A 14757-nucleotide genomic window follows, 5' to 3' on the forward strand; every position below is an offset into this window, starting at 1 on the left:
CTTGTTCAAACTGCCCAGCTGAGCATACCCATGAGATTCCAATGCTATGCTTAGTTTTACTTATAAAACAGGAAGGGCAACAGATTATCACATATCCTATATCATAAAATCCCATAGAGATCAACAGGTGCCCTGGGAGTATGGACATTGTAATGGGCAGGCTGTCAACCAAACATTTGTTTCCTCTCCATTAATTAGGGTTGCAGCCACTTGAAGGCTTGAATAAGATTATGCAACTGATCAGACATTTCAGATTTGCAAGCCTTGCACGATTTAAAATGAATGAAAGGAGTTATGGCATGAAAACGAAAAACTTCATTGTGATTTAAGAATCAGTACTGTACCACTACCACTGTAGCACCACACAGTGCCAAGCAAGTACTGTGTCTTGTATTCAGGAGCATTTATGTATTTCTCAATTTATTGAAATGTGTGTCCAAAAACAATAATACTTTTCCTATGGCCTCATCAGCTTCTGTGATTTTTACATACCATGCATTGCAAACAGGTGGTTACAGAAGCCAGGAGAGCTTCTAAACCTGGAGAGGCAGGTAGTTTCAACAATTTGCTAACTGCATCTTTAAAACACCTGTTCACTAGATACTTTCAGCGAGTCATCACATCTAACTTTCACTTCAATGTTCCCAAATGTGTTTCAAACCATGGAAAGGAACTACAAATCTGGTACAAACAGATGCACTTTAGAACGAAGCTTACAAGGCACCACTAGGGAATCAGAAAAGCATGCTAGCAGAAATCTTTCAGTGTCTGTGATTTCAGAGATAATATTGCAGAAGACAGCTTTAAGCTTATTTGCACCAGATAGGATGAGTTACATCTTCCAATTCTTAGCTGTTGTCCACTGGTAAATTCCACTCCCCGCCCCAAAATGCTGAAAAACCTGAGTAGTCCTAGCAACTGCAATAGAGGTCTGAGCCTGTACAGGAAATCAATTTTTAGGATTGCAAACAGCTACCACAACCCTAAGCCTCACTGGTTCAGATGGCTATCTTACTGTGGTTAGGAGTGCAGGCTTACTTCCAAACAAAAATGCTTCATAATACAACCACCCCTCAAGCCCACTGTAAGCAAGACAGGAAAATGCAAAAGAAAAGAAAATTACTTTCTTTTGCTTAGAAACTAGCATTCCCAGAGGGGCAAGAAAACACAAGCCACAAAACAGCATCAGAGGAATATCTCGGAAGTAATACTGTGGCAGAGCTCTTAGCTGAACAAGGAGCTGGATATAAACGAAAGATGCAGACGTAGAACTCAAATTCTTGACAGGTTCTGTGTATGTGGGTATATAATACATGCATACATATATTATATATGGAGACACACACTGTCACACACACATATGCAACTATCTATCAGATCGAGAAGCTGAGTCAGCAAAGAGCTTCTTACCTGAGCTGATCATGCTGTGCATTCTTTGCTGAGCCAAGAGCTGGTCACGTCCCGAAACTCCATCTGAGGAAAAACACGATTCACTCTCGTAAATTGTCTGCAGCATATTCCAATCAGACTGCACTTCTGCTACATGAAAGATTCATCATCAACCGTTCAGAGGCGTTGGAAACGACCCCTTCTGCTCCTGTTTCCTCCTCCCCAGGATGAGTGGGGTTTAAAAAACCCGAACCAAAAACAATACTAAATGGCACTAAATTACCAACATGTGCATATGTATACGTATAAATGAAATATTTCTATACACAGGGTTTTCATAAGCATCAACTATGACAGCAATCCAGTTTAAAAACCATTTACTCTGCTGCAGAAGCTTAAGGCACAATGATTCACAGGTATTATTATTATTTTTAAAAAAGAAAATAAAACTGTTGATTATTTTGCACCTCTCTAGTTGTGTTAGCTGTGCTCTGGAAGCCAAGAGCAGGTGGAGGAGGGATATATTTCTCCCTCAGGTTATTCTTGGGAGTCGAGTGAGAGAAATAAAACCACTTAAAAACAAAAACAAGCAAGCACAGTTTCTAGGGACTTGACTCCCTAGGGGTTTAAGTTTCAATTACTCCCAACCCTGGCAAGTGATTCTGTCTCTGGGTCCTCTTCCTCCTCCTCCTCCTCTTTGATTGCCTGCCTGCCTGCCTGCCTGCCTGCCTCTCTCTCTCTCTCTCTCTGTGCAAAGTTGGCCGGAGCTTGTGAGAGCTCATTTGCATACGGATCAACAACAGCCTGGCCCACAGGCAACAGAAATAGAACAATGGCTGGCCTGAGCCAAAAATAGGTCAAGCATGGCCAGATGATTGGAGCCTGCATGAATGCATTTAAAAATACCTCAGCTCACCCAGCTGGCCAGTCCCTGTCTTTAAAAAAAGCAAAAAAGCTGCAGGTCTCCAGCGCGATCCCCTCCAAAGCGATTACCTTCTCCTAATGCCAAACCTGCCTCTGTCTGTATTATGTGTTTAGGTTACTGTGCCTCCCTGCGTGTTTACGTGTGATGGAGAGAGACCTGCGTTTCGATTGTATTTTTTATGCCCTCGCTCCTTTTGAGCGGACCATGTGTCATCTTTTGACAAGAGAGCAAAAGGGGAACAGGTCCGTGCTGGGTCTAAAATAATACCGTGGAAGCTTCTGCTCATAATGTGGCTTCTGCTTCTCCCACGCGTAGCAAGCCTATTTTTGTTGCCTGCCTCTCTGGCTGTGTTGCAGAGAGTTGGCTGGAGCCTTACTATCTCGCCGCTCAGTTGCAGGATGCACAGGCAACTGACAACAAAGAAAGAACCAAAAAAATAAAGACAATAAGCCAGCTGAAAGCCATCGCACCCACCCACCCTGCCGCGCCCCACTCCCCAGGGAAGGGAAAGCACATCCAACAAGGAATGGTACTTTGATTTCTGAATAGATTGTTCCCCCTTAACGTCAGTTTTCAGCTGCAGCACAGCGTGTTAAGCGCTGCAAGCTACAATACCCTCCATCTGAGAGGAGGGAAGTGCTAAACAATTTATACTGCAGAGGGCTCTAAATATAAAAGGAAGTGTTGTCTTAAAATAGCTGCTTCCAGAGTCGCATAGCAATGTTTAAAGGTATACACACTGGCACGCCTCATCCTGCCTTTCAGAGCTACTCATGGTTTACACTGCAGGGAGAGGCACAGAAGCCAAGTGGGGATACGAGACCATCTCTAAGCAAATGTGAAGCAGCAGATAACAAAAGAAAGTGTGTTGTTGTCACGTGCATCACTCCAAGTCTCATTGCCTTCATTCTGAATGATATGTGTGTGACAATATGCTTTTTTGCTTGGGCATCTACTTAGAAAGGAGCTGGTTCACTGCTTACATTTTCTGTGCACCTGCCTACACATTTGGATAAAGCTGGGTGCAGTCCAGCCTGCATTCAATGGTGCCAACTGAGCATCGAGAGGAAAGCCACGGTTCCCGTATCTCTTGCTCTCCACAGCCCTTTCCTCATGTCAAACAATTGTATTCCAGTTTGCTGCATACACACTCAAGAATGGTCACAAAGGTATCATTCAGTACTTTGTTCATTTATCTGGAGTATTTCTTTCCTGCTTTATAGCTCCGAGAGCTTCTCAAAGTAGCTTACGCAAGGTCCTCAAAACAAAACCCTACTCAATTCTGGGAAAGGAATGACAACCAAAAAAAAAATAAAAATCACACAGGATGTCTATACGGAACCAGGATTATTCAGGCTCTTGTCTTTGTTCTTTGTGACAGCATACCAGACAGCATCTCTCACAAAAGACTCCTCTGAGGCCAAGGAGTGGGATGAGCTGTTGGATCCTCCTCAGCCATGATGGAAGCAGACTTCCCTTTGATACCAGTTGCCAGTTGCCAGGCAACAGTTCCCAAACTCAGTCCACAATGGATGGTTTCTCCATATGTTGTTGGGCTACAATTCCCTGACCACCAGGCCTCCTGGTTGGAGTGAATGAGAGCTAATTGCAATATCATCTGGAGAGTCTCCCATTCCTATTGTAGACTCAGGTCTCATCTGCACTACACATTTAAAGCAGTATCATACCACTTTGAACAGTCATCATTCCTTAGGGAGAGGGATTGATTAAGCCACTGCAGGAATTGCAGCTCTGTGAGGGGAATTGGGGTCTGCTAAGCAATTTTCAGCACCCTTAGCAAAATACAGCTCCCAGGATGCTTTGGGGGGAAGCTATGACTGTTTATAGTGGCACAATAATGCTTTACATGAAGAGGGCCAATGGTGCCTCACTTAGCAAAGGAGCCAGCCAATGAAAGACAAATAAATTCACCATGTAGCTTTCCATATATTGGATGTAATGAGATAATGGCCTTGTATGCACAGAACAGAAGCAAACCATGGTTTACTACAAATGGGCAGCATGTGCATGCTGCTCAAATCATGTCTGCTCTGCTTCTCCGCTTTCCCATGGTGGGAAAGAACAAACTACCGTGTCGGCATAGCATTATGTGCAAATCAGTTTTCATAATTTCTTTCTTCCAAACAAATTACAAGCAATAATAATAACCATAATAATATCAAAGAGAGAGTGAGAGAGAATCAAGAGTGAAGTAATGATGGGTGAAAACATGAGCAAAACCCAGCGCTACTGCTGAATGGACAGCAAAGGAAGAGGACTAGGGCTGAAAGACCAGGGGAAATTGTAGGTGCATGAAGGCAGCTATCCTAAGTAAGCACAATATAGGGGACTGTAGCCCTGCTTACATGGCAGGTGCCTGATTTAACAATATCCATAGTTATGCCTTTTGGTACATGGGTGGGTTTTTCACAAGTGCGTTTTTCAATCCTACAATGTGTTGCAAATAATGTAGAAAAGAATACCTGGTCAAAATGCGAGAGACTTGTAATCACTCTCCACAAATGCATCTTAAACCAACCCTTTTTAAATATTGCCTGAAATCACCATTATTTAACAAAAATTAGTGGGGCAGACTTGAATAAATAAAGCTCTCTTGTTTACTAGTTTCTTCTCATGCGTGGTTGCTCACAAATCAATATGAAGCAAAGCAAAGTGACCAAACTGTATGGATCATTCTTTCTAGTGACGTCAAGACAATCTAAAATGTCACTGTGTCCTCTCACTGGGTGTGAGTGGCACCTAATCTCTATAGTCTAATGTGGAACACAGGAAAATTACAGAGCATGGCTATCCATAGCAGGAACAATTCAGCAGGAGCTTATCTATATCCCCCACTGACAGAAATGAAAATCTAGGAGTGTCTTTGTGCTGCACCCATTAATTTAAGTGAAACCTATTCAGAAGATCTTCTCAATGGGCTGTGCATTTGGATTTGCAGGAAATGAAGGGAAACTAGCAAAGGGAAAGCTAGCTCTATTTATTTTCCTTAATTGCTGTCTCCCACCATGACAAAAGGTTCAAGTAACTAACAATCAACTCAAAATAGAGGCAGCACTGTTTCAAAACTCATTGTTACTTCCAAAACCAGGTTATGCTACTCTGTTACCCTCTAACTGCCAAATGTCATTAATGTGGTGCCCATGAGTGCCAGAGCACTCTTGAGGTCTTTCCCTGGTGCTCACTGGGTCTTTAAGTCCCTAGGCCAGGGATCTGCAACCCGCGGCTCCGGAGCCGCATTTGGCTCTTTTACACCTTTGCCACGGCTCCGGGGCGGATACTAGCGAGGGGAGGAGGTGCATTGTGCACCCCAACACTCCCCACTGTAGCGGGCGCTGTACTGGCTGTGACGTAGCATGGGGGCGGTGCATGCGTTAGTCACGCACCATCCCGACGTCACCTTCCTGCCCGCTGTCAGATCGCAGCTCCGGAGATATATTTATTTTGAATGTTGCAATGGTTTTGCGGCTCCCAGTTTTTTTCCCTTCAGAAACGGGTCCAAGTGGCTCTTTTTGTCTTAAAGGTTGCAGACCCCTGCCCTAGGCCATAAGTGCATACCCTCCAACATTTCTCTGATGAAAATAGGGACGTCTCCGATGAAAATAGGGACGCTTTTTTTCCCCTCCCTTGAAAAGTACATAGACCTGAGGAAGGAAGCTGGAAAAGTGACACTCTTTCCCACTTATTTCAGCTCTATGTCATTTTCAAGCCTCGGATTAATTCTACTGGATCCCAGAACTCCTGGAAAAGAAAATGTTTATGTGTGGGTTCTCTGTGTGTCTCTCTCTGTGGCGAGGGCTGATCTGTGGGATGGGGGAGAGGGGAGAGAAGTAAATGGAAAGTGTGATGCCCATAGCACTTGCTCACAAATTTAGGTTGTGTCCATGGGCCTAAAAACATCATTGTACCCCATGTTAGATGCTACTGTCCTTTGGCAGCCAACTTTAAACTATTAGCAAGCTAAGAAACCCTTCCCAAGAACCAGAAAAATGGGGCAGGTCTGGTATCTTGGGGTGTGAGCCTTCAGATGGCAGCTCAAGTTGGTACCAATCTCTCAGCTTTACTCAGCTCTCATCCTTTTCAAGGCACAGTCAGGTAGCAGTGGCCTGCTCCAAATGAGGCATACATGCCTGCAGGTGGGAACTGAATGGTAAATTGAACCACAAATTCTAGAGCATTGAATTGGATGACTATCCTCTAAAAAAATTATTGGCCTCATGATTTGTTTTCCAGATTTGTTGCATACTTGATAAGCTAGCAAACTCTGTATCTGATCCTGAAAAGTTTTCAGTAACATTTTATACATGCTTATTCATGAACCTAACATATGGTCTCAACACCGATTTCTGCAAGATTATTTTTCACCAGACTTTGACTTTCAAGTAACTTTCAAACCTCCGCTCATCCATGAAGCTTACTGGGTAGCTTTAGGCAATTCATCTCACCTTTCAGCTTATCATAGAGTTATTTTAAGGATAAAATAAGCCTAAATTGTAGCCTGCTCTGTATAAGAAATATAAGACATGTAAGCAACTGAAATTACAAATCATTCAATAACCTTGGCATGGCAGACTAGAGTAATCAAACCTGAGTTAGAGGATTGGGGAGAGAGGTGTGGGGGAAAGACAGTCTTAAACAGCTCTGAGACTAGCTGTGTCTCCTAAGGATATTTGAGCGTGTGAGATTTTCTGCATCATTTGACCTGCTAGGATAATTACTAACCTGCTGTTAATACCTCCCCTTTTCACACTAAAATACTTCAAGGTATTTTTATCTTTGGGGAATTTGTGGCTAGTTTGCATGATTCATTTGCTCTGCAAGGGAAAATAACATGGTGCAAAAATAATAGAACAGTACAGAGTTGGAGTGGCGAGCAAAGCTACCTTGCCCTTTTTTCCCCTAACAGGTGAAGTGCAGGAATGCGCACAACGAGTTTGACAGCAGTGTGGGGACAGGAAAGGTCCCAGAGGACATACCTATCTCTGAACCCTCTTTGCAAGAGAAGCTACCTTATTCATAGTTTTTGTATCAACACACAAACCAAGGAAGAGCTGTCCCCATTAGCCGATGGCTTGGTGGGATTTTGCCGCTCACCTGACCTCCTTTCAGCAGCATCACTGCTACATGCTGGTACAGAAAAGGAGGAGGGAAAGGCAGTGGTGAGGTCAGCACACTGCAAACACGACAGTGGAGCCAAACTGGCATTCCTCTTGGCACATTTGCACCATTCCCCCTCTCTGTCCCAGTATGCAGCAGTAATGTAGGCAGAGGGAGGTCTGGTGAGTGCTGCCGCTCCACCACGTACTGGATATCCTTTGAAATCTGCACTTCTCTGAATTTTGTGATGCAGTTCTTCAACCAACCAACATGTACAGAAATGCATATAGTAGACAAAAATGTGCACAAAAAGTGTGTATTTGTGAAAATAACATACAGAAAACCATTGTTTGCAAAAATACGTACATTAGTCAAAACTGCATACCAATATGCGTTAATTCAGAGAAATGTAGCCATATTTGCACGAAGGTTGTTTTTTTAAACAACAACAACACAGAAATTGCTGTGGAAATATGGAAAACTGAATTTAGGATTGAGAAAAATGAGAAACTGAAAGAAACTGCCCTGAGACCGCTGGATATAGGGTGGTATATAAATTCAATAAATAAAAAATAAACCAAAATGGGCAAGTATGCCCCTCCCTAGTAGGAGCAGCGATCATAGATTTGTAGAGTTGGAAGGGACCCTGAGGGTCATCTAGTCCAACCCTCTGCAAAGCAGGAATCTCAACTAAAGCATCTATGACAGACGGCTATCAAAACTCTGCTTAAAAACTTCCAATGAAGGAGAATCCGCCACCTCTCATGGGAGCCTGTTCCACCATCAGAGAGCTCTTAGAAAATTCTTCCTGACATTTAGCTGGAATCTCCTTTTTTGTAACTTGCATCCATTGGTTTGGGTTGTGTGCTCCAGAGCAGGAGAAAACAAGCTTGCTCCATCTTCCATGTGATATTTGAAGATGGCCGTCATACAATACGATGCAGCTATAATTCCTCTGGTTATGGAATCCTGCTTTTCCTAGCAGGCTGATTTCCTAGCAGTGACAATTAGGTTGAGGTGGCTTTGAACACAAAGAAACTGCCTCTCCTTCTTCTCAAAATTAGTCCCATTGAACAACTTACATGCTAGCTCAAGGATGCGGAGGAGCTGTGGCCTCCCAGATTTCGTTGGGACCTCAACTCTCATGAGCCTCTGTGTGGCCAATGGTCAAGGATGATGGGGAATTGGACTCCAGCAACATGGAAAGCGCTTCAGTTTCCTCATCCCTGAACTAACTAACTAACTGGAGCATGGTTAGTTAGTTACTCAAGTTAGTATGGCAACTCAGACACGGTTGTTCTTGCCTCCACAACTGGATGCAGTAAGCTTCTGAATATTGCAGAAGGAGAATATTACTGCCCTGCTTGCTAGTTTCCCACAAGGCCTCTGGTTGGTCACAGTGAGAAAGGGATTTTGGGCTAGATGGGCCACTGGCCTGATCCAGCAGGACCCTTCTTATGCTCCACCGAAGTGCAAACAAATAGCAAACGTAGCTACTTCCTTGGGCCTCCCACCCCACTGTGAGAAATAACAGATCTGAGATAAGGTTACCATATTTTTTTCAAAGAATCCGGGGACACTTTTTTTTTTTAAAGAGAAAAAAGTGTTGTTGGTTTTTTTTTTAAAAAAAGAAGTAATATCTTCTCTTTTGTGGTCTCCTCTGTTGCGTGAGCTTCCTCTGGGCTCTCTTGGCGTGCTAGCCACCGTGGAGTAGGCTCAGGCCGGGCCTGGGCTCGACCACGTGTCCTTGCCCTCCTGGTGCTCTCCTACCTCTCCTCCTCAGTGGCACAGCAAGGTCAGGGCTCTCCTCTTTTTTTCTCCTTCCTCCTTCTCTCTCTTCCTTCTCCTCCTCTCCTCCTTCTCCCTGCATTGGCCCCGGAGCGCCGCTGGGCAGTCAGCTGGGTGACTGGGTGCTCTCACTCCTGGCTCAATTTGGGTCATGGGAGGCAGCAGTTCCCCCAGTTGACGCAGCGGGCGTCCCCGGTGCTCCCTTGGCAGTGACAACGGCGGGAGCAGTCTCAGCAGCCCAGAGCCAGCCTGGTAGCACAGTTGGCTCTGGCTGGCTTTAGGAGCTGCTCGCTGCTGTGGCATCCACCATTTTGCCTTGCCAGAAGTCCCCATATGATGTGTCTTGTGCCGTTGAACCAATCACGCAACATTCATTCCCTACTAATAAATCTACAACACTTAAAATATAAATCTGGGGACATTAAATGAAATCCAGGGACATTCCGGGGACGGATTTTGTCCGGGGACAGATTTGTAAATCCGGAGACTGTCCCCGGGAAACGGGGATGTCTGGTAACTATAATCTGAGAGGCCTCTTGGCTCCTCCATTGCTTGGCCACATTGGATGCTTCCTTCCTAGCTCAGATGAGACACAGTTAATTTCTCTGGGCTTTTTAGAGCTGTGGTCAAGTTTCTGGGAACTGTTTTCTCCTTGCTTTTTCATGATTTTGTGCTTGATTCTCTCATTGATTGGAGTAATGCTCTTTATGGACCAACAAAAGAGCTTGCCGTTTCCCACACGCTCCAGCAACAAGAAAACATAACAACTCTGAACTGAATCAGTCTTTGCCCAGAATTTAACAGCCTGGGTCCTATAGCTCACCCTGCATTTATAGCTAACGCAACAACAATAAACGTGTGAGGCCCACGAAGCCAGCTGGATATGCAGTGGTTAATGCTTATAGGTGCACTGTGGCCAAGCCAGTTAACTGAAGAAGAAGAAAAAAACAATCAAGAAATTGGTAGGTTATATAAAAAGATGAGCACTGTGGCATCATGGAAGAGGTATGCACGCGACACCTAGCATATTATTGCTTTCAGCTCCAGCTACTCCCGTGCTGAGCTCTACAGGCATGCTGCTCAGGATGTGGAGAAGAACGCTGGCAAGAAGCATTACATCGCATCTCAGGAATCTCTCCAAATGTTTTCCTTTCCACATGTGATAAATAGTGCTGCAATTTCCTCCCCATCTGATTTAAAGAAAATGCCAAGGTTCCAAGGTTATAGAAAGCCCACTGCAGACTGAAACTTGAACTCTACAACTTTAGCTACCTGGGAAGGGAGTCAAGGGTTTTTTGCCACAACTGATCATACACTGTAAAATATGATGGCTAGAGGGGCACATCAGTAAATCCAAATGTTGGCACTTGCAGTTTTGAAAATCCCATTACAAAAATGGGATGTAGTATGACAACCTCACAACAGAAGGGGGGACTTTTGTGGGGTGGAGGTTCCAAAAAACTCCCTAAAATAAAACGGCATTTGCTGCACCACCAAAAGTGAGCACTGATGTAGCCAGGAAGGGAAGCCTGAGAGTCACTTCCAGATCTTGGGACACCACACCTGAAAAGGCTGTGTCTCAGCTATCTACCTACCCCATTTCTGATGGGCCCAAAGCAGGACTGCAGAAGGAAGGTTTTGGGGCAGGCTCATACGGATGAAGGTGTTTCTTTAAATTGTCTGAACCTGGTCCTAAAGTCTTTATCACTTCTCTTGTGAACGAACTGGGTGGTGGCTGATATAGGTCCCTTTCTTTCCAGTGTCATGACTGATGAGGGGCATAACTGCACCATTTTGTGTTCCTGTCTCTCTTTCTGCTCTTTCATATGTGGCAGCCATTTTGTGCTATTGAACAAACATACCCTGAAGCTATTTTGTTGGGCCTTGCTCCTTTCTGTGCCCACAATACTTTCTTAACATTCCAGATGTGCCCATTGGCCCCCAAAGGTGGGCAACCTCTGAGTCCTACCTGGCATAAGCTATAAAATGCAGAACACATTTTAAGGGGGGGTCTCCTACTCTCCTGGAATGCTTTGTTCCATTTTACCTAAATCCACACTTTGGCACAACTTCACTGCCCTCCTTCACCTGTGATAAAAGCTGGACACTACAGATAGTCCTCTAGAAATGGGAATACTGGTCACAAAGTTGCTGCTGTGCTTGAACAGGGGGTCGTATAGTAGGGAATTAATAGGCCACTGCTGCTCACTGCCCCACTCCCAAACCCAGCATTTTTATTTCTCTATTTCCCATCATTCTCTGTAGCAGGACTTGTATTCTGAAAATGCAGATTGCTTCTATGTAACTCATAGGAATATATATATATAGCTCAACTATAAGCTAGTTTCAAAACTGCAATAAAACTCATTCCACAGGGCAAGTTAGACAGGCTGAAAATATATTTATATGTGAGGATAGAAATAAATATTAATTCTTTTGTGAAAGGGGTTATAAATAAATATCCCTGAATAGTAAAGCTACAAGATCCAAGTGTTTTATTGTGCCACCTGGAGACAAGAGCTGACAAGGTAATTGTTAGTTTCCTTCTAAATCTACCACAATAAAGAGGTCTATTATGCAGAGCTGGTGCACAGCTTATTGCTGCTTCAAGTGCTAATGAAGCCTCTGAAGGCAAATTTTATTGTAATAGTGTCACGGCAGGAATTCATTGCTCATGGAACTTTTCAGCAAAACCAATGTATTAGCAGTGTAGAATAGCTTCTTTTATTACTAGCAAACACTCACGAATGAACATCATGGGTTCACAATGTTTTGCTTTGCTAATATTTGTCTATGCACACAATTTTAAAGGCAGGCATAGTAAACATCAAAGGGCACGATCTGACAGAATGCACTCACGTCTAACAGTGAAATTCTAACCGTGTCTACTCAGAAGTAAGTCCTATTGAATTCAGTGGGGCCTACTCCCAAGTGAGTGGGATTGAGATGGCATGCAGCCTGTCATTTCCTTGCTCCTGAGAAGATATGGCACTGTTCATGATTATTTTAGCGAATGAACCCTCCTGTCCCAGATCTATGCAAACTACACCTCTAAGGGCTTTGTTATTGTGGTGCTCAGCAGTAAACTAAACTTGATTTAAACAGCACCTATTGGTTATTTCTATCCTTCCCTTTCCCCCATAACCTCTGTGGAGGCTCAAGGTGTCTTCCAGAACAGCCTGTGGGGGGGCTGATGGAGGAAGGGGAAACCCTCCAATATCTATCAGAGATACTTTGCATGAGATGCCTCCACCTGCTTTGGTGAAAATTCCCACTCCTGCAGTTCATGAGCCCCAGCCCTGCAGAGAGGGTTTGGGGGTGCGCAGGAGAGAGGAAGTGCTAGTTCCTTCTACTCATGCAATCTCATTGTGGTTTCCTTTTCATTGTTCACTTTAATGGATAAGGTACAGAAAGCCCAAAGCCATGGATTCACACTTATAGCTCTGACAACAACTTTGTTGAGATTTCTATTCCACCTTAAGGAGCAGATGTGTGGAACTGTTGCATGTCACATGTCTGTTTACATTCCAGCACAGCTTGCTGGGAACTTCCGCTGTGTGTATAGCTTTTGCTTTTTCCCGTTCTCTCTGAGAAGACGAGAGAGAGACGACATGTTTCTTTGTCCTGATTTATGATTAATAAATCTGTAGTTATAGTATGCTTCCACAAGCCTCATGCCTATTCTGTGTGTGCAATTCGCTCCGCTAATAGTGCGCCCTGGCTCTGGAGCCCGGGTCGCTGATTTATGTCAGAGCAGAGGCTGATGGTCTTCACAGCAGGACGGCTGGAAGGAAACGGCCCAGCTGTGGCTTGCCAGCTGGCCTCCCGGCCTTCTGCATGTCGACACTTTTGGGGTGGGGGGCAGGGAGGTGCTCTAAAAGTAATTTTTTGATCCTTAAGTTTGTAGGTACCCTGAATGTGGACATTATTGCAACTACGTGTACAACATCGTATTGTCAAATTTAGATTTTGCAAACACAAGGTATGACTTTAAAACATAGCTGAGATTAAAAAAAAAAATCAAGTAGGATCCATCTTTTTGGCCACACGTTGACATAATTAACTGATAGTAGTATCTATGTTTAAAGAGCAATATACCTCTGGTAACTGAATTCAAGGGGCACAATGGATCCATGGCACTATCTTCTCCTGGCTGTAAAAATTTCATTATTTCTGGCCACTTGGAGGCAGAATACTCTGTTCATTCAAAAATGACAAATCTTGTGCTGATACGTTGCTCATTCCTCCTCCCTTAACTATTCTAACAATTTTATTTGGAAAAGACTCACCTCCTGCTGACAGAAGAGCAATGCTAATCTTAGGACTTTGATAGATGGGCAGTATATGCATGCAATAAATAAAATCTTATATTTCAGGGTTTTTGTTTTGTTTTTGTTTTACGACCCTTTATTTTCCTTTTTTCTTTTCTTTACTTATTTATTAAAAGCTTACTTTATTTGCAAGCACTAGAGCTTAGCATGGGACAGCTGTTGAGTAGAAATAAGCATCCCTGTTTCAGGAGACATGTATGATGCCATGCCTCTCATAAAACTGTCCCGTTATAAATATACATATCTGAAGTGTTTCACTCTAGCTAAACCCTTTGTGGAAGAACACTTTGTAAGGCTCTTCTAAATGGCACAACCTTAAAAGCTCTGGGGGGGCCATAATTCTGCAAACTGGAAGCCAGTGCAGACAGCAATTCCCTGAGCTGAACGCAAATCTAGGAAGTCTGCTACCAACAACAACAATGAAATTCTTTCTTTTATTATACTGTCTAGATTTTAAAAGGTGGGCAAAGCTAGGTAATATGAACTGGAATGACTGATAAAGATATAGAGCATTTGAAAATGCATTGCATAGGAATGGGCTGATTTCTCTAGCCAGGTATTCTGCCTTTTATAGTGTCTAGAACCAACATTTTTAGGAAATGTGTTATCAGAGCAGTCATACTTTCCCAGCCATGGCAGTTTAAATGGCAACTTCAAAGCTTTTGTGCTGCAGAAAACCTCTAGGGCCAAATAACAACAACAACAACAACAACAACAATAAATACCCCTTTCTTGGCCATGTGATTGTGGGGACGTGTTGGCTAGGATAGAAAGAGTGAGGTACATACAAAAATAGTTACTTTTTAATTGACATGGAGTTTATTAATATTACTGTTTTGAAGTACAGGAAACTGCTACATCCTCTAATTCCTGGCAAAGGAGGCAATGCTTGCTGTTAGGGAAGACTCACCAGTGTAAATTTCTTTTAAAAGCAAATGAAAGAGGAAATGAATGTGCCATTATTTATTTTAACTTAAAGCTAAATGTAAAAATAAAAGCGATTGTGAAAAATTGTGGGGAGGGTCATTGGTGTTAGTTTTTCACATTCATCTTTGTCCAATCTGCCTGAGGGAGGGGTGCAATGTTTCCAAATCCCACACCATTTGGATGGAAAACACTGAAGTTGCAGCCAACAGAAGACAGGATAGGGCTCCTTTGAAATGAATGGCAAAACAAAGGTAAAAAATGAATGCAATTACAAAAAAAAAA

At 43.4% G+C, this 14757-nt stretch overlaps 1 protein-coding gene across 6 annotated transcripts in view; it reads right to left on the reverse strand.

The window, feature by feature from the left end:
* The window catches only part of HDAC9 (histone deacetylase 9), a 484232-nt gene that overhangs the window by 275301 nt on the left and 194174 nt on the right, over positions 1-14757 (reverse strand). For 4 of the 6 annotated variants that reach the window (XM_082193889.1, XM_082193888.1, XM_082193887.1 and 1 more), the window contains one exon: positions 1411-1473. In XM_082193889.1, the coding sequence (XP_082050015.1) occupies positions 1411-1473 (63 nt within the window). Of the gene's footprint in view, positions 1-1410; positions 1474-1856; positions 2020-2581; positions 2635-14757 lie in introns of those variants that run through there. The other 2 variants (XM_082193890.1, XM_082193891.1) reach the window with 2 other exon arrangements.

Source organism: Podarcis vaucheri (assembly GCF_965113315.1).
Source record: "Podarcis vaucheri genome assembly, chromosome: 12".
NCBI classification, from domain to species: Eukaryota; Metazoa; Chordata; class Lepidosauria; order Squamata; family Lacertidae; genus Podarcis; species Podarcis vaucheri.